This window comes from Xyrauchen texanus, chromosome 18, assembly GCF_025860055.1.
Source record: "Xyrauchen texanus isolate HMW12.3.18 chromosome 18, RBS_HiC_50CHRs, whole genome shotgun sequence".
NCBI classification, from domain to species: domain Eukaryota; kingdom Metazoa; phylum Chordata; class Actinopteri; order Cypriniformes; family Catostomidae; genus Xyrauchen; species Xyrauchen texanus.
The window spans coordinates 5,485,792-5,506,001 of record NC_068293.1 but is presented as its reverse complement, the minus strand read 5'-3'; the positions used below and the strand labels follow the sequence as shown (position 1 = coordinate 5,506,001).

General features: G+C 38.1%; 1 protein-coding gene across 2 annotated transcripts in view; it reads right to left on the bottom strand.

The window, feature by feature from the left end:
* Positions 1-1,815: 1,815 nt before the first annotated feature.
* gad1a (glutamate decarboxylase 1a) overlaps positions 1,816-20,210 on the bottom strand; it is a 36,564-nt gene continuing 18,169 nt past the window's right edge. For both annotated transcript variants that reach the window (XM_052147836.1, XM_052147837.1), the window contains exons 9-17: positions 19,747-19,826; positions 19,604-19,658; positions 13,222-13,338; positions 13,062-13,126; positions 12,553-12,631; positions 12,073-12,222; positions 9,099-9,206; positions 5,309-5,398; positions 1,816-4,081 (exon numbers count right to left, since the gene is read on the bottom strand). In XM_052147836.1, the coding sequence (XP_052003796.1) occupies positions 3,908-4,081; positions 5,309-5,398; positions 9,099-9,206; positions 12,073-12,222; positions 12,553-12,631; positions 13,062-13,126; positions 13,222-13,338; positions 19,604-19,658; positions 19,747-19,826 (918 nt within the window). In that variant the 3' untranslated portion in view covers positions 1,816-3,907. The remainder of the gene's footprint in view (positions 4,082-5,308; positions 5,399-9,098; positions 9,207-12,072; positions 12,223-12,552; positions 12,632-13,061; positions 13,127-13,221; positions 13,339-19,603; positions 19,659-19,746; positions 19,827-20,210) is intronic.

Here is a 20,210-nt window from a genome sequence, read left to right as displayed (position 1 = left end):
GATGCATCATAAGTCTTTGTCCACAAATGACAACAAAGCATCATACTGAACAGATGAGCATGACTTTTTATTCAGGCTATACCAAAAATGACAATACTAGCCTAAAAATAATGAGTTTCAATAACGTCCATATGTCATTGTAATGTGTGGTCATCACTGATGTTTATTCATAACTCATCCAACCCCTTCATTGTTAAACGAGATTGACGATATGAACGAACGACATGCAGCTCCTCCTCGAGGTCAGCAGATCATCGTTCATGAGGACTGATTCATTCATGTTGGTCGCGACTCGCAAACAAGTTTACCAGTACTTTCAGTTTGTTCACGACAGGAGAAAATTACCGACTAGTTCAGTGAGCAGGTGTATTTGTTCAGCGGGTCCAACCAATGATATGCTCTTTCACAGCCCGCTCTCTTACGCTATTGGCTCACGCTAAAGTCAGTCTTTAAAAGCAGGACAAAGCAACACAAATTTAATTAGCATGACAAATTAAAAATGGAGTTTAAACACCATAACCGTATTCATCACAAATGGCAGGTCTTATTTTCCCTATATTTTGTCTAATGCTGGGCTTAATTACTAACAAAATAGAAATAGTTCAAGAAAAACCTTGTTGAACGTGATTGACTCACATACCGAATGGCACACCTTCGTCTCGTTCAGTCATTCAGCAGATCTTCGTTCACGAGTCATTTGCGAACGAGTTTACCATTCAGTTCGTTCATGAACGACGTCTCATGATGGTCAGACTCAAATGACTCACTAGTTTAGTGACTAGTTTCGTTCAGCGGGTGAAACCATTGATATACTCCTTAACAGCCCACACTTGAATGCTATTGGATCATGCTATAGACAGTCTTTACAGCCATGAAAAGCAGTAGAGCTCTTTAGCTTCACAAGGGACATCACTAAACATACTTAAATATCACTACTTTATTGTCTGTGCTGCACACTGTGATGTCACAGTAGTTGAAGTATCACAGCAGCTCTGCTCACCCCTCTCACACACATTACATGTGAAACATGCCGTACTCTTTGAATACTTTGTTGATTTTATGTTAATTCTTATCTAAGGAACTCATGGTAGCTGACGACCCTTTGCGTTTCTCCTATGTTTTTGACTAACCATAGGCTGTAGCATCTCATACAGTTCCACTTCTTCCAAAAGGTTCCTACCCCGGAGTAGATGATAAAAAAGTTACTCCAAACTAGTTAATCACGTGCAAAAGCATAGAAAACCTCAAAAACTACCCAAAATGGCCTTTAGTTCCTGCAGTGAGAAAGGGCCTAATCATTTATATGAACTAGTTATTAGCATAAATCGACCAAAAGAACTGATTCTCTTAAATGAACCTGTGCTTGCAACACTAAATATAAGGAATTGTTTGTTTTGTCAGAAAGAACTGATTCACTAAAATGAACCTGTGCTTGAAACACTAATTATAAGGAATTGTTTGTTTTGTCAGAAAGAACTGATTCACTTAAATGAACCTGTGCTTGTTACACTAAATATAAGGAATTGTTTGTTTTGTCAGAAAGAACTGATTCACTTAAATGAACCTGTGCTTGTTACACTAAATATAAGGAATTGTTTGTTTTGTCAGAAAGAACTGATTCACTTAAATGATTCATTTTTCCAGTACTTCATGAGTGAGAGGATGGTTTAGGTGAATGTGTTTGATTCGTTTTTTGGAATTCTACAGTGTTGTCCCGAATTATTTAGACGGAAAATAGCAAATCTTTGGGAGAGCAGTCCCTTATAATTTTTGCACAAATAAACAAGAAGAATGAAAGAGCACTTTAAAGCTGAGTGTTTATTTGTATTGGTGACAGTGAACAGCAATATTTCACAAATACCAGACATGCCTGTGGGTTAAAATGCACGTATGTTTGTTAATACACACAAAGGGCCTTCAGTGCAAAGCATGGTGTACACAAACTGTTAGCATAGTTTCCTACAGTTTGTAGATTTTTAGGAATGTGTAAATGTTTTAAGCCTTAGCCTAAACTAGAAATTAAACCTTAATGGACTCAATCTAATGACATCTTTTAATAAAGTATACTGCTCCTGGAGAGACAGTTTTCTTGCTTGACCAAATATCAGCATACTACTTTCTTAATCATCTCTCTCTCTCTCTTCTGGGAATGTTCTTTTTCACACAATTATTTTTGTGATATAAATAATATCTCAGCAAATATCTCTATTTAATATTTACCACTATTAAAACATCTCTAACTGTAAAACTATGTGATGTAGATGTTTGTCACAAACAATCACAATTCACACAAAGTTCATAAATTCTGAAAACATGGTGTTTCAATACAGTACTTGGTGCGGTGACATTGGTACATACATACATACATAATCGGTCTTTATTACAGCTAAGAAATGATGCATTTGACTCTGTAATCACACAAACAACAATATAAGTCCATACAGTCATTAGATGATATATTACAGTACATTCTCAAACACCTTATTGATTTTTATTGAGCAGAATATTGGATTTTTTAAGAAAATGTTCTGGATTCAAAACAATTAGAGTTTTATAAATACAGAAAATAATCTTGACTTTAATTTAAAGGACCGGTAAAGCACATATAGATTGGAAGTCTAAGGAGCAAGGCACTCTGGAGGATGTAGATGTGTAAATGTACCGGTTATCTTTTTATTAAATTGCTTATTTTAAATCATGCATACTGAAATGTGTTATTTGAACTGTATTTCAAGTTGTCTAAATCACACTCGGTTCCTTTAAGGCAATAAACTCCCAACTTTCACCCATTTGGAAAACGGATTAAGACACATCTTTTTCCAAGAGCACTAGACAAACTAACTAGACTTAGCAAAGGTTTTTTTTACAAGCATCTGAGAACCTTTAACCTCCATTGAACATTCTCATTTCACAAAAGGTTCTTTGTAGAGGAAAAGCTGTGAAATAGTTTTTTTCTTTTGAGCAACATTTTACTAAAAAACATTTGGAGAACCAAAACTTTCTGCATAAACCCCTTTTTGAAACCTTTATTACTAATAGTATATAATCCAGTACTAATGGAAACTTGGTATGGTAGCACTTCTTGTATTGGGTTCTACATGTATTGTCTTTACATGAGTTAAATAAAAATGATTAAACACTGCAAAAACAAGGTTAGTAAGTGTTTTTATCACACTAGCCTTATGATAACAAGCATAACGTGTGGGTCCTGTGGCTACACTTTCAAAACGGTGTATTGATATTTCAATCATAATGCTATGCTTTGCTCCATAGAATTTCATTGTAATTGCACTATTGTAGCTGCTATTTTTGTTTGTTTAACAAACTGTAGGAGAAGTCGAAAATTATTTTCTTTGGTAATTGTATTGAAAATCCCAGAACATTCCCTTAAATTACAGTTGTTCAATATAGAGTATAATATTTCTTGTTAAAAGACAGAACAAACAATACACGACAGATAGACAACAGAACAGGGAGAAGACATACAATGTCATAGGATCTGGTCCTTCAGTAATTATAACTCAAGGAGCTCACCATCTCCATTTCTAGAATGATCTACTTGATCAACATTTAAGAATGTGATCCTACTAGAAAGTTCTAGACCATCCAAGTGGTTCATTATTCTAAAGTGCTCCACTAGTCTAAGCATTTTTCATTTGAAAACTCAGATCTTTTGCTACGTTTTTTTGTTTCCCATTCTCACTATTACTGCACTTTTCTCAACCATGAACGGAGACAATTGAAAATGCTCTCCATTACCACATATTTTGGAAAACTGTTAAATGGTGTTTTCAAGCTTAAACTGATTAGTGTAAATGTGGCCTAATACTCTGGAATGTCTAGCAGAGACAATACTTAACAACGTCTTTTCTATTTTCCAACATCTTAATTCCAACTTGCGTGCCCTTTATAAATCCTGGCCTAGTCTTTCTATCTCTTCGATCAGGAAATCGATGTCTGACCTGGTGGCAGCTGGATTGGAGACGACCATTCTGAAGAAGTTGACCTTATCACCCTGAGGCTGGTAGCCCACCATTGTTGTTCCACACTCCATCATCATGGCCTTGATCTTGGGGGCAACCTAGATTTGCAGTCACAAGACAGTTGCTGAATACTTTCAGCTGATCTTTATGATGATTGTCACAGAAGTGGGCAGTATTTTCTTGAAAATTCTCATTGAGATGTATGATATTCAGTCCCATTTAAAAGTTTTAAAAACTTACATTAAAAACCTTATCTTCTAAATGCTTAATGCTTGAAATAAATTTTACGGACAAATTAAATGTTAAATTGTGCATATGAATGAATTTCCTTACAAAACTAATATTTTAATGAAACATAATTGTTTTGAAATTGATGAGTTGGAGTGGACACACACCTTGTGTGCCCAGAGTGTGGCTGGCTATTTTAAGAATTTCAAATGTTTTGACTTGAATATTTCAGTCATTGAATAACTTCCATTATTTCGTTTTAAAAGTTCATAGTTCATAGTCTATAAAAAACTCATATTTTTTTCTCCTCAATTTGGCATGCCCAATTCCCAATGCGCTCTTGGTCCTCGTGGTAACGTAGTGACTCGCCTCAATCCAGGTGGCGGAGGACAAATCTCAGTCGACTCCGCGTCTGAGACTGTCAGTCCATGCATCTTATCACGTGGCTTGTTGAGCGTGTTCCCGCGGAGCCCTAGCACATGTGGAGGATTCACGCTAAAACTCACCACGCACCCCACTGAGAGCGAGAACCACATTATAGAGACCATGAGGAGGTTAACCCAATGTGACACTACCCACCCTAGCAACCAGGCCAATTGGTTGCATAGGAAGCCTGACTGGAGTCACTCAGCATGCCCTGAATTCAAACTTGTGACTCCAGGTGTGGTAGTCAGCGTCTTTACTTGCAGAGCTACCCAGGCCCCCACCATCTGAAAATTTTAAAAAGAACGACTTGGGGAGGTTAGGGATGTGCACGGATATTCGACATTCAGTTAACCGTTCAACACACCACTATTTGAATACCAAAATCGCTGTTCGGTTATTCTACACGTGCAATAGAGGTCTTATACCTGACCCAAACTTGACTAGTTCTGAAAAAGCTCATAGTTGTCTGTGACTTTATTTGTTGCATTTTTGAGTTATGTTTGAAGAATTTCCACAGAAATTAAAGCTCTTTATTCCCACACCCTGACTCCTGATAAAAAAAAAACGATTACCGTTCATGAAACCTTGCGGTTAACCAAATGTTAAAAACAGTAACCGTGCCCATCTCTAGTGTAGACTGGAAACATGTCACTCTTTAAGTATGTTCTCACCTTATGAAGCCTTTCTCTTCTCTCCTCTCCATTTGGCAGGCCACGCAGGCTTGGAGGAATGTACCAGAAACATACATTTGTGTGCTGAGGCTGAGATGGAGAGAAAGAGTGAGTGTAAACTGACCAGCTCGCATGACTTAATGAATTTCACAAAATAGAAGTTATTCTAAAGAGACATTTGTCATAGTATGTTTTCATGCAAATATGTGTTGCATTCTCAGCATTGCCACAAGGGGTGCAATACTAAGCATGACTGTCTTCCCCTATGAATTCTCTTTCAAGCATACGTTTCAGTGTCTCACTATGGGATACGCCCCTTCCATGTATTCCTAGAAGCCCTATTACGTTATGCCAGCCCCTATTGGCTGGCAGCAGTAGTGATGCTTGTGATAAGAGGAGGCTCCACTTCCCAATACAAAAGCAGTATCATCACGTCATTCAAAAACCTCTTCTCAATTCACTGTCTGGATCTCAATGCAGATAGTCATCAACCGGCCTCCACACTGGTTTTGATCATTCCCAGTTTTTTGTGTCGATTTACAGGCCACCACGCCGTTTTTCAATTTATTCCTATATTCTGCACACCAGCTCAAATAGGAATTTCTTAGCACTCCAGCTAAATGGCTGCAGAGATGCAGAGTACCTTGGCTAGCTTGGGGAACTCTTCACGACTTTGCGGAAATAAGATCTCATGCAAAGACACACACCAGGTCTGCTCTGCATGTCTTGGATTGAAACATGCCCAAGCTCCAGATCGTGGGAGCACTTTGCGCACTCCACCATTAAAAGCCTTCAGCACAGGCTAGCAAGCCAAGCTAGTCTGCCATGCCAGGATCCCCTCATGTCAGCTAGCCCTGCTTTAGATGTCACCAAACAGGTATCCATTCCAGGAAAGCTGCCCACCATGACAGTGTTGTTCTGGGGCGAACAGCTCGATATACTGTATGTGTCCCTTTGCCCTCCATGCTCAGTATGGATGAGGAAGAGGAGGTGTTGGATTACGAGGTTGAAGGGTAGTCGGATTGTCTCCTCTCTGAGGAGGAGGATGATTTTCAGGACTCTCTTTTCCTTCCACCTGCGCAACCGGCACAACCCTCATTTTCAGCGGTAACCATAGAAGAGGTGGGTGGGAAACCATCCTCTCTGTTTCTCAGTGTTGATCTGTAGGATGTGTGCAAACGCCTGGAAGAAAGACAAAACATTCTGGGGCCGAATGTGGTAGCAGAGGCTTCAAAGTCTTGCTATGAGGGCAAAAGGCTGACGAGAGCAAAATGGATGGCGAGACAGCTATGTTACCAGAGCTTCTGGAGGAGATTGTGGTCACTTGGAAGGATAAACCCTTTACCAGCAAAATGCCCATTCAAGGTGAATCCACGCTCAATGTGGAAGGAATGGAGAAGGAGGGTCTTCTCCACATGCCTCTCATGGAGCCGTTAGTAGCAGCACATCTGCACCCCAGACACACAGCGGTTGCGATTCCGACACTGATATCCTCAAACATGACGGAACGCGCTTACAAAGCGGTCACTCTCTCCGTTAGGGCTTTGAAGGTGATCTCTATGTGAACCACATACCAAGCAGAGCTGCAAGATGAGGCGTCTGCCATGCCAGGCCAGGCACAATGGGATGAGATTTGAGTGGTCACTAATCTCCCTCTCCGTCTGCAGAGATGTGCTGTTCAGGCTGTGGGTAAAGCCATGACCACAGTCATACTTTTACAGGTCAGAGCAATTTGGCTACTGTTTCTAACAGGGTTATTAAGATTTTAAATGCACCAGTGGTTTCAGAGGGGGTTTTTGTTTGGCTCTGACATGGATGCAGAAGGGGTGTGAGGAAAAGAAGAGGGAAGCTTTGCAGCTCGTCTACCCAGGAAGACACAGACTGCGGCCCTCTACCACCTTCGGTAAACCTTCGCTCAAGTGATGTCTCGTCCACCACCTAGCTTTCGCATTCTGAGGCGGCAAAGACCACATGTGTATGTAGTGGTTCAGAGTGGAGTTCCAGAGCCAAAGAATACTTGGCCCAGTAAGAACTATCCACCTAGTCCAGCTCACTGATGATTCTTTCCAGTGGGAAGAGGAAGACTCACACTGGATAGTGGAGGCTATTTCTTTGGCATAATCCAGTAAGGGTCATAATAAGACCTGGGTTGCATGCACATTCTAGAAGGGGAATGTCTGCATCGTGGGCTCTCGATACAAGGTTACGATACAAGATATTTGTGAGGTGACGAGCTGGTCTTCACAGCACTCATTTGCAAGGTTTTAGAAATTAGATGTTACAGCACAGATGTTAACACATGCTGTACTGAGAACTCTCCAGCCCTGGATAATTATAGGGTTGGCAGAGGGATTCGAAACAGGCTGTCTAGCAATACGTGCATTAGGATAACCCATAGTGAGACACCGAAATGTATGCATGAAAGAGAACTATAGGTTACTTGGGTAACCCCGGTTCTCTGATATCATTATGTGAGATGTCTCACCAGATCACCCTCCTTGCTGTGTGAAGCGAGGAAGAGGTGTGCTTGTTTTGAATGACGCTGTGTCGCCCCTTTTGTATTTGGAAGTGGAGCCTCCTCCTGACACAAGTGTCACTTCTGCCAGCCAATAGGGGATGGTGTAATGTAATTGGGCTTCTAGGAATATGCGTAAGGGGCAAATCCCATAGTGAGACACATCACTTAAGGCTATAAGAGAACCTGGTTTGGTAGGTCTGGTTTAATGGCCAAGACATCTGAAAGTGACTCTTTCGCTCTCTGGAAGTACTGAGGAGTTACACATAGAAACAAAGAAATGCACGTGTGTACAATGGGACCATGTGTGTGTAATGACCTAAAGCTGTGCTACTCAACCTATGTGGTCCTCGAGCCATCTTTTGCAGCCCGTGTTATGATTTCATCCTCTAAAATATATGTATCAATATCAAATGTGTATGAATTGTGAGGTGTCCATTTTTAATAGGATTTACAGTAGTTCTCTGTATTGCTGAATCAGCACAGTTAGAGAGTGAAATAATCTGCAAAAGGATGTAATGTATGGAAACTGAGAATATCTGAGCAAAGCTGATTGCATGAGAGCGGCACTCAGTCTGCGCACACGTTCATAGAAACAATATGTGGGAATTCACGCAGTCTGTCAACCAAACATGAACGCTCTCAATTTTAGAGTCACTCGTTCGTAGAAACAATATGTACGCAAACATAGAAAAAATATTTGAAAATATCTGTGCACATACGCAATTTTACTTGAGAGTCACGCATCATAGTGTTTGAATAGCTATACGTGTATGCTTGTCATAATAACAGTCATAACAGAATAGTTTATCCTGCAATATTGGTGTTGAGATGCATTCATGCAAATAAACATTATCGGTGAGCTGAGTTACTTCACCGCAAAATGCTAAAGAGGTTGAACAAATCTTTTATCCTCTCTGGAGCAGTTTTTGAGTTAATATTGGATATAGCTCTCGTGTTTCTGAACGAATCTCAGATCAGTGTAATGTTATTACAATAACAACAGAATTTTTTTTTTATGAAAACCAAACCATTCGAAAATTTAACATTTACACCCCTAAATTATAAGCTAAACATAATGTATAAAATAATTTATCTAAAATGTATAATTCTTTGTAAAAAAAATATATATATATACAGAATCATAATTGAACAAAAATACAGTATATATATATATATTATATTATAGTATAATCTTTATAGTAATTTCTTTTTTTTTATTTGTACATATATACATTCATATCCTGAGTATTACAAAATAAATATTTTACTCACCTCCCCTTGAAACACCATCTCATATCCTTCTCGGTTCTTTATCTTATGGTAAAGATACTCAGATAGCTCCAGACACCTGTCTATGTGCTTCTCAAAGCCAATGGTACCCTGTTATAGAGGGAAAATCCAATTTGTAAATAAATTTAATCAGAATTAAATTAAATGCATGCTCTGAACTTGATTTTTTTTATAATCCTGAATAAATCAGACAATGTCATGGTCAGAAATAACTCTGAGGACCCCTTTCCAACTTCCTGCTCATGGTGGATGCAACAGTAGGACATGTGGTCAGGTAATTTTAATATTTTTTATATTTTAAACAATATTGAAGTATCTGCGGTTACATCTCCTTCATCCCATTGTGATCATTTCTGTTAAGAATTGTAAAACAATTTTGACATTTTTGTTTTGGATATAGAGCAGTGCTTGAAGTGAAAGAAAAAAGTGCAGGTACTCTTCTTGTTAGTATTAAACTTTAAAAACATTTTTTGGTAAATAAATTATACTGTGAGACTGTTTATGTTCACAACATATGTTTATTTAAAAATAAATACATAAAAGGGCTCTTCAACTACATTCTTGCGGGGGCCTTTTTATCCAGATGAACACTCAACTGGGGCCAAACTATATTCCGTATTTATCTAACCTAACACTTTTATTGTAACTGACATGTTAACATAACAAAAGATAGGCTGCCAAAATAGTCAGAAACAGCACTGTCGTTACGCTTACTAATTACAAGAACTATCTTCATTTGCTCGATCCCGTGCAACACACATCCAGCTGCCGTTCAATATGGCGATGTTATCGGACGACCGGATTCCTCTGCCACGCATTCTGCCCTGTGTGTTTATGTTAGAGTGGTCTTGTTCATTACGGTATTAAACGTTTATCACCTTTTGTTTAGGATTGCCATTTGTTCATAGGGAATCGGAGAGTGTGAAAGGGCATGTGTTGGCAAAGGTTGTTTTTAAACTTTATTTTTGTAATTCCGTTTGGTGCCACTAGTAGTGCAGAATTAAACCTTTAACTCTATATCTTTGACAATATCAACCCACATAAGAGAACAATGGCAATCTTATGTAGAACTGTCTTAATACACAAAATAAATGTAGCCAAAAACAAAAAAATAGAGCAATTAGCCTTTCCTTGTCTTGCACACAGGAGCCAGATAATTGTACAGATAATAATCAATAGAATTGGTGAACAAACTGATTTGATGTTCAGGATTGTGAATGCTGACTCACATCTGTATATTGAACCAAACAAAATCAGGATATATACATGTTTGCCAGTTCAGCTTCACATAATCTTTTTACGAGTGCTATTGAAAAAAGGCACATTTTCAGTGTATTTTCTTTGAAGGTTCGGATTTCATCATCAGTTGATCTTTTGTGAAAAAAGGTTGTGCATATAAGCCGACATCACTTCTGTAACAGATTTAGCATTTTTTTTTTAAGTCTGCAGTTTTTACTGCACCCAGCAGCTAAACAATTTGCATAGATACATTTGATTGAATATATGCACTCACTTAAAATCAGCTGGTCTGTGTTTTGTAGAAGAGTGTAACTGAACTATGCCCAGACAAGCTTAACTATCCTCCGGAACTGTACCACAGCTCACTTGACGACCACTGATGCTGTTGCTCATGTTAAGTGTTGCGCGGAGAGTGCTTGGATGTTTACTGCGATTTTATCAAAATCATTTAGAGGGTCAGATAATAGTGATTGGTGGGCCACATCAAATCACTGACTTACATTAAATAAAAACATTACATTATACAGGGAGACTCTGAGAAGCAGTGGTATGCAAAAAATATGCCGGTACTCAGTAGACTGAACTAGAGAAGTGCAGGCAATGCATACCAGTGATTACCCGCCCACTTCACGCAAAAAAATATAAATTGCTTCAGTGTACAACACATGGTTAAGATGGAAACGTATTCAATTTTGTCAACTCCATCAGAATTTCCTGAATATTATGAAAACAGAAAACTAAATTTATAGAACTTGTTTTATGAACACCATTATTAGATAATTAAAGACTTTACACTCTTGTTGGATGGATCAAATTAGAATAGTATGCATTTTAGTGTGTCTGACGAGTTGAAACAAATTACAGTAAGTTATCAAGTGAATAAATGTCAATTTTCAGACAAAGTTTTAAAACCTGTTCCCTTAAATAAGACCTTTGTTTACAAATATATCCATTTCAAAATAATTTTGTATTAAAAAGTATATAAGGGTTTTCCCTTATTTCAAGAGTCAGTGAATGACATCTGTATATCACACATGGCCAGCCATCCATCCAAACATCTTTTATCAATCTTTTCAGTATTTATTTTATCCATTCAACCATATACTTACTCCATCCATCCATACAACCATACATGCATTTATTCATTCATTTCATCTATCCATTATATCATCCATTCAGTCATTTTATCACCCATTCATTCATTCTTTAATCCACCATACTGTAACATTTGGAAGGAAGTCACAACAGCTGCATCTAGATGCGGCTTTAGAAGTTCAATAAAGAAATAAAGGTACAAAATAACATGGAAAACCCTGGAACTAGGCAGAACTAAGAAATAAAACAAATGTTACATCCATGCTGGGGAAACTCACAAAGACTGGGTAGAAATCAGGGCATTATATACACAGGGGTAAATGAGGAAATGAAACACAGGTGAGAACAATAGGGAACAGCTGGCAGTGACGAGGGTAGGGAATTATGGGAAATGTAGTCCGGGGGAAACAGATGACAGGGGCAAAACACAAGGCAAAACAACAGTGAATCATAACACATACACTCACTCAATCACCTTCTATTCATTCATTCGTTCATTTATTCATTTGAGTATTCTTTCCATTCATTCATCCATTCATTCCACCATTCATTCCACCATTCATTCCCCTACTCTCATTCAAACACTTAGATGCTCTGATTTCTGGATGATCTATCTGCACACCTTTGACTTCCACATGAGCCAGAATTTAAAGATGTCTACATGCCGGCCGCACTGTATGACTTTATCGCCTGTGTCATAGGTGACGTCATACTGCTTGTCAGGCTGAAAGAGATACCCAGCACACATGGAGTTGCAGCCCTGAAGAAGACCCTGTTACACACATATACAAAGTGAGACTGTAGAAAAAACCGAGAGAATATGCATATAATAACATGTCAAAGTCAGATGGAGAGACAAATATAATTAGATGAGCAAGATGTTTTGACCCTCATTCCCTCCCTAGCTCTTTTTTCCTTCTGTGTTTCATTGTCTCTCTGCCTCTCTCGTTCTCTCGTTCTCATCTAGTTTCCTTTGTATTGTATCATTGATTTTTCCTCCATTACTTTACAATTCAGATTCACTCATTCACTGCCACCACTATCTCTCTCTCTCTCTCTCTCTCTCTCTCTCTCTCTCTCTCTCTTTTTCTCTCTCTCTTACCTTCTCTTTGACCAGTATAGCAGAGCACTGTAGTGGAACACCCATCATCTTGTGAGGATTCCATGTGACAGAGTCAGCTCTGCAGAAACAATACAGTGCGGGCACATGTGTGTAGTTGATTTTTAGAGTAAAAGCAAAGAACGTTATAGTGTGTAGCAAAAAATGTAAATAATTAGAAATTTCTACATTTGTCCACCTCACTTTTAAGAAATAATTGTTCTATTTTAACAGTACTGTTTTTCTTGGTCGTGGTACAAAGAACATTTTTACTTGCTGCATAGAATGACTAATAAGCAGAAGCCTCTGCCAACATTTTACATCGATAATTAGCTATACAAATGTACAAGCAGTAAGCAGCAATCCTGATATGGCTAGCGCACACTTACCTGCCTTTCAGCAAGTCAGTTCAGCCTACTAAGCAATTGCTACTTTACTTTACTAATAATAAGTGCCCACTGTTCAGATGGTCCCTACACCACTGGTGCATAGTGTAATGTAATGTATGATACCTCTCAATGCCGTTCAGCTTGTGTCTGTGTTTCCTGGACATTAACAGTCCTCCGCCCCACGCTCCCTTAAATCACATATTCACACCTTCAGTTCCATTAAAATGTAGTCAAAACACATAATCAGAGAATCATAATTATAATGAGATAATCACAAACTTACATCCACATGAAGCCACATGTTGTATTTCTCACAGATGTCAGCGATCTCACTGATTGGATCGAAGGCTCCATATACTGTAGATCCAGCTGTGGCATTCACAAACAGCGGCACAAACCCCTGGACAGCACAGAAACAAAAGAGCCCTTTCACGAGATGAACTGAACTTTTCACAGATTACAATGGAAATCAGAACTAAATCTATAAACCTAAACTCATGTATTGTTCCTGAAATTAAACAAGTGCTTATAACAGACTTTTCTGACTTAATGGTTTGTGTGGTGACACAAATATGAACGTAAACGTGCTAATATTCTGATATCACATAGTTAAATAATTCCTGTGACCAAATTACCTGTACAATACCTGTATATCTGGCATATAATTAGTGCATTATTACATTGAAAACTCACATCTTGGTCTCTGATCTACTGAACTGTGGTCTTTTAATAGTTGAACTTGTTCAATACAAGTTCAGATTAATAACTCGAATGCTCTTTCAAAAAGAAGCCTACAGGACAAGTCATTAAAGGTTAAAAAGGCCTAAATCAGAAATGTGTGTATTTTTGTTCAAGCACTTATAACAACTGCCCCATAAAAAGAAAGCTGTAAAGTTGCTTAAATCATCCTTTTAGTGGTGAGAATACTGTTCTGGGAAAACAAATGTCTGGTTATGCCTCATCAACATAATTCCTGTAAACAATGTCTTTATGGTATGCATATTATGTGAATGTTGTCATGTTTAACAGCTTTACATTGTGATGACAAGAGTCGAAACATTGGATTATACATTTCTTACATTTCGAACAGTGTTGGGTAAATTACTTAAATATATTTTTTTAATCCCTTACAGAATACCAATCACTTCTCTAAAATTGAAATCAGATAACTGATTCATGGAAATAGTAATGACATTACTAATGACCTTTTTAAGTTAATTTCCGCTCAACACGTTCAAAATAAAGTCTATATTTCCTTCTCTTCTGTTGACATAAGTCAAACACTCATCAGCATTTCTCCCTTACAATTGTTCATTATTGGGAGTGTGCCCTTCGGCTCTTACAGAAACACAAATAGATGTACCTATGAGCGCAATTCATTTTTTAAATGTATTCCATGTAAAGAACATTATTTTAGACATGTGTGTGACCCAGGAAATGGAAATGTAACTTTATTGATAGGCAGTGAGTGTAATCTTTTGCACTTTACTAGAATTTAAAATGTAATCAGTTACATTACTTTTGGATAAAAAATTAATTAAATTAAACGAATTCCTTGTAACTAATTACATTTTATAATAACTTTCCTTTATAAATCATTAAAACATGTTATATAATGCTTAACAGATCTTTAGTTAATGTATATTTAAATACTTGGAAATATGAGATAATGTGCTTGTAAATGTTTACTAATGAATTTAACTAATATTAAATAATCTACTATACTCATTAGTTATAGTAAATTCAAAATACTTACAAATTCGATTAAACTTGAATTCATATATGGCCTTGAACTTTTTAACATCAACAAACGATTCTAACAAGTTTTTTTTTCAAATGTAATGATTAACAGATCATTGAATTCTTACAGATATCAGTAAACATCATGAACATTTTTTTACAAATGTTTTAAAACAATTAATTTTAGCACTTCACACACTGTTCAGGTTACAAATTATTCATTAATGTTCAGCTAAATAGTAACTATGGTCCAGTAAATGTTTGTAAAGGTTAACAAAACAACATTTAGTACCTTAATGAGCATTGGACTTTCAGTTACTGTAACATTGAGCTACACTCATCTGAACATTTACAATTCCTTTAAAATCAGAAAACATTTATGCAATTGCAAACAGCGTTTCACCATTTGCAATTTACAAGATTTGGTCAAGAAACGCAACGGCCGAGTCAAATTCACAATCCTCCTGATGCGAGGTCCTCCATTCTGAGACCACAGATTCTTGGCAATGGAAAAAGTGACTGCCCACTTCCAGGTGCAAAATACCACCGCTGTTGATTTATTCTGTCAATAAGCGTTGATTCATCAAAATGTTTGTGTATTGACAGGTTTATTGCAAGACCTGCAGATGCTGCTCGAAAAAGGACGATTTTTTCCCCTTTTTTATATCATAAACCTGTTATTTAATCAATTAGTTATTTAAACCTGTTTGTAAAATCCTGCATACATGCCAATTGTAACAGATACTCAGACTCGATGGTAGTGTTAAACCTGGAGGTGTAGTTTATTGAGGAAGAGTGGGGAGTGGGTAAACCTGGGTGATGACTGCAGTTGGCTGGATAGCGGGTAAACCTGGGTGATGACTTCAGTTCGCTGGATAGCGGGTAAACCTGGGTGATGACTGCAGTTCGCTGGATAGCGGGTAAACCTGGGTGATGACTGCAGTTCGCTGGATAGCGGGTAAACCTGGGTGATGACTGCAGTTCGCTGGATAGCGGGTAAACCTGGGTGATGACTGCTGTGCGCTGGATAGCGGGTGAACCTAGGTGATGACTGCAGTTGGCTGGATAGCGGGTGAACCTAGGTGATGACTGCAGTTCGCTGGATAGCGAGTAAACTTGGGTGATGACTGCAGTTCGCTGGATAGCGAGTAAACTTGGGTGATGACTGCAGTTCGCTGGATAGCGGGTAAACCTGGGTGATGACTGCAGTTCGCTGGATAGCGGGTAAACCTGGGTGATGACTGCTGTGCGCTGGATAGCGGGTGAACCTAGGTGATGACTGCAGTTGGCTGGATAGCGGGTGAACCTAGGTGATGACTGCAGTTCGCTGGATAGCGAGTAAACTTGGGTGATGACTGCAGTTCGCTGGATAGCGAGTAAACTTGGGTGATGACTGCAGTTCGCTGGATAGCGGGTAAACCTGGGTGATGACTGCAGTTCGCTGGATAGCGGGTAAACGGGAACTAGACGAAGGAGCAGTACAGCTTGGATCAAGAATACGTCAGAGCATTGGACAGGAGAACCAGGAAGGTCACGAAGTGTCTCCAGGAGGAAGCAGGCAAGTGAGTCTGTGATCGCCGTTGAGACCAGACAAAGAGTGATAGGAGAGTGGGGCTTAAATACTGTGAGGTTGATGAATGTGGGAACGAGCTTCAGGTGCAGGTGATTAGAATTCGGGAGAAGGAGATCGTGGGGTGTGAGTGCTGGGAGTGTCAGGCGGAACTGTGACACCAATAGGCTTCACTTTGATTTAAAAAGAGGTGGGGACAGTTTGGGTTAATTAGGTTATGTGCGGATAATGAAAAATAACCTTTTACTATTTGATAAAAACTAATTCTCAATCAACAAAACAAAACGCTCCAATAAATATTTTACTTAATTTATTTAATAACTTGAGCCAAACATCTAATTATTTTTTTAGTCAGTTGATAAATAAATGGATCAGTTACTATTTGACAGAATGACTGATTGGACTCATGGTACAATTTTCACATCTATTACAAGGAGTTCTGGGACATAATCCACCCTAATATAACTTTTGATTTTAATAAACAAAGATTGTATATGTACATTAGTGGAAGTATATAATGAGCACATCTGTTTGCATTTTGCTTTGAGATTTAACTTAAAATTCAGACAATAGTGGAGCCAGTTCTGTAGCTTAAGATCTAGAAATCTTGTAGTCAAAGCCATCTGGCCCCGGAACCTTGCATGTAGGCAGGGCCTTAATTACCTCGTCAAACTCCTCTAAGTTTCCAAGCACCAGTTGGTCTCCATATAAACATTGATTTCAGCCTTTAAAATTTGATGGAATTCAGGATTTTGGAAAAAGGGGTACATTAAAGCTCCAACTATGATTTCTTTTTCTCCATATGTGGCAATACCTCTAAACTGACCAGGGCGTGATCTGAGACTAAGATGTTTCCAATTGAGCAATCAAGAACAGATGAAATGAGGGACATACTGTACATATAAACAAATATATATTCTAGAATAAATCTTATGGACTGAAGAAAAAATGTGTAGTCCCAACCAGATGGGTTCAAAAGTTTCCAAATATCTGTAAGACCAAGATTTGTACACATTCTGTGAAGTGTCACTGTTGCTCTAGGGGGCTTACATACTTTTGTTTCATTATGATCAAGGACTGAGTCCATCAATAGATTAAAGTCTCCCAATATTATATCATGAGGGGTGCCAGCGGCTTGCAACATCCCTTCAAGATCAAAAATGAGCGTTAGGCACGTAAATATTAGCTAAAATCAACTTTTGCCCCTGAATTTCTGCTAAAACAATAATGACTCTTCCTAATTTATCTTGAATTTGTTTGAGACATTTGAATTGTAGATGTTTATTTATCAATATTATGACTCCCCTGCTCTTACTTGAGCCAGCACTAAAAAAAAAACATGTCCACCCCATATCTTCCCAAATTTTTCAGCTTCCTGCAGGGAAAGATAATAAATAACCTTCATAAGAAAATAAATAACCTTCCTTTTTTATGGGGTGCCCCAACCCATTCACATTCCACATGGAGAAAGATAACCCACTCATATTAACATTTAACATTTTTACATATTTAGAAAACATAGATTGTATGTCAAAAACATGATTATAGAGACCAAATTCCCCTTTAGTGCAACAATAAAACCCCAAACTTCTCTCAGAACCAAACAAACAGAAAAAATTAAAACATGCACATTAACCCCACGCACGTCAGAGCCAACTGCCATCAATCCCTCTAAACTCAAATTAGTCCATGTACACCTACGAGAGCCCCTGAGACACCTTTGCCATCGGATTCCTCAAGTCTGGTGCTTCCATACAAATTTTGTGAGACAGAATTACACAGCAATTACACAGCAAAGTGTGGATTCATTCACAGAAATGTCTCGAAGGTGTGTTCCTCCATATAACAAGCTCTAGTCTCTAACATAACCAGCACAACAAAAACAATTTAATAAATAAAATATATATAAAGCCTTACATTTTCCTTAGACAGACAAACGAATGTTCAGTGAGCCGGCCTGTCATGAGTGTAGCAGATGACGTAGTCCTCCCAATGTCCTAGAAAAATTCCTCCACAAAACAAACTCCAACCAATAGGAGGCATAAGTGCAAAGAATGTGCAGATTCATCCACAACAGAATTGATCGGGGCCTGTCTCCCTCATCGGATCTGTGAACCAGGACTCTGTGAGGTTGCATGATTTCCATCTTACTGCCTGTTATGTTGAGCAGGCTTGGGAAGAGCTCGTCTAGAAATGTCACCATATTTCGTCCTTTCTCATGCTCAGGAATTCCAACAATTCTTCGTTACTTCGGTTCTCCAAATCATAATTTTTTTCAAAAAAGCTTTCCAAATCTATTTTAGTCATTAGCGTATTTGCTGCCAATTCTCCCTCCAATGACTCCAGATAAACTATCCATTTCTCGATGTCTGACACGCTCAGAATATTTCGTTTCCATCGCCGTAATCGATCAGTGTATTACAGCATGATCCTCTAAATCGGCAACAACTTTCATCAGCATCACAAACATGTTGGACAGTTGACGCTGGATTTCTCCACCCACACTGTCTGCAGGCCCATCAGAGGTTTCATCTTGAGCACGTAAGTGTCTTTTTATATCTCCAGAGTTTGAGGATTTTGACTTCATTGCCATGTTGACTTCAAAGAACATATATTGTAGCATGATGTATTGAATCTCACCAGATTATGACACAAAAATTATTCAAAACTAGCAAAGTGTGCAGAGCTCACCTTTTACACGTCTGCTCCTCACATGGCATCATGTGACTCCCAATTTGATTTATCTTGTTTTAGAAACAACACTGCATAAGATAATTAGGCTTTTCAGAGAATCTATTTTTAATGTGTATTTTGACACAGTACTGGCAAAACAAGTGAAATTCAACCAGTGCTGAAGAAGTAATCCAAAGTATTTAGAAACATTACTGACCTTGAGTAATCTAACGAAATACGTTACAAATGACATTTTACAGCATGTTTTCTGTAATCTGTAGTGGAATACATTTCAAAAGTAATCCTCCTAACATTCCATATAATATAATGTTACATATGAATTATTTATAAATCAAAGTTATTTCAAAAGTGTTACCAATTACTTTGGTTATTACCACTGCACACATGTCTCATGTTAACAAATATAATGCTTAAAGCTGCAGTGTGTCATTTCTGTATCACCAGCATCACAACACGGTTTTAAAACAGGTTTCCCGAACACTCGTCCTGTCTACCATTGGTCTTCAAACAGATAGTCCCACCCCAAACTCATTCAATAACCCACGTAATAAACAATCTGTGTGATAAATTTTAACATGAGAACTGGCATATTAAGCTCATTGTCATAGGTAAGGTTGATGGGGATGTGTTGAATAGTATGTCTTGTGCACAGGAGACTCACCTTCTTTTTGGCATCAATGACCTTGGCCTCCAGATCAGCGGGAATGACTCTACCTCTAACAGAGAGACGCAAATGTAACATAGATTCTCGCTGATGAGAGGGTCCACCGACATTCAGCACACACAGACAGAGCTTGCCCTTACCTCTCATCTGTGCTCAGCAAGATTAGATTCTCTGTGCCAAAACCCAGTGCTGCACTTGCCTTCTTTATAGAATAGTGACTCTGTGAACAGTATTACAACAATAGTAAGTCAAGCCACATTTTTGTATGGTGGTTCTTTTATTAGTTACTAATTTTTCTCAAAGAGATAGTTCACCCAATAATGAACATTTTATCATCATTTACTCAATTACTGACTGTCTTTTCATTTGGAACTACACTAGGTTTGACTTAATTGATGATCGGTCACAGATCCTAAACTTTACAGTGATAATGATAATGCAAGAACAGACATCAAGATTTTCTCTGAAAAATTATTGTTTCTCACCAAAACCTATCTTGTGCCTTTAGAAGACTTGTTACAAATGACATACATGACAAAATGTTTATTTTTGGGTGAACTATCGCTTTTAACAAACACCTGGGTTGCACTAATGTTCCCTATGT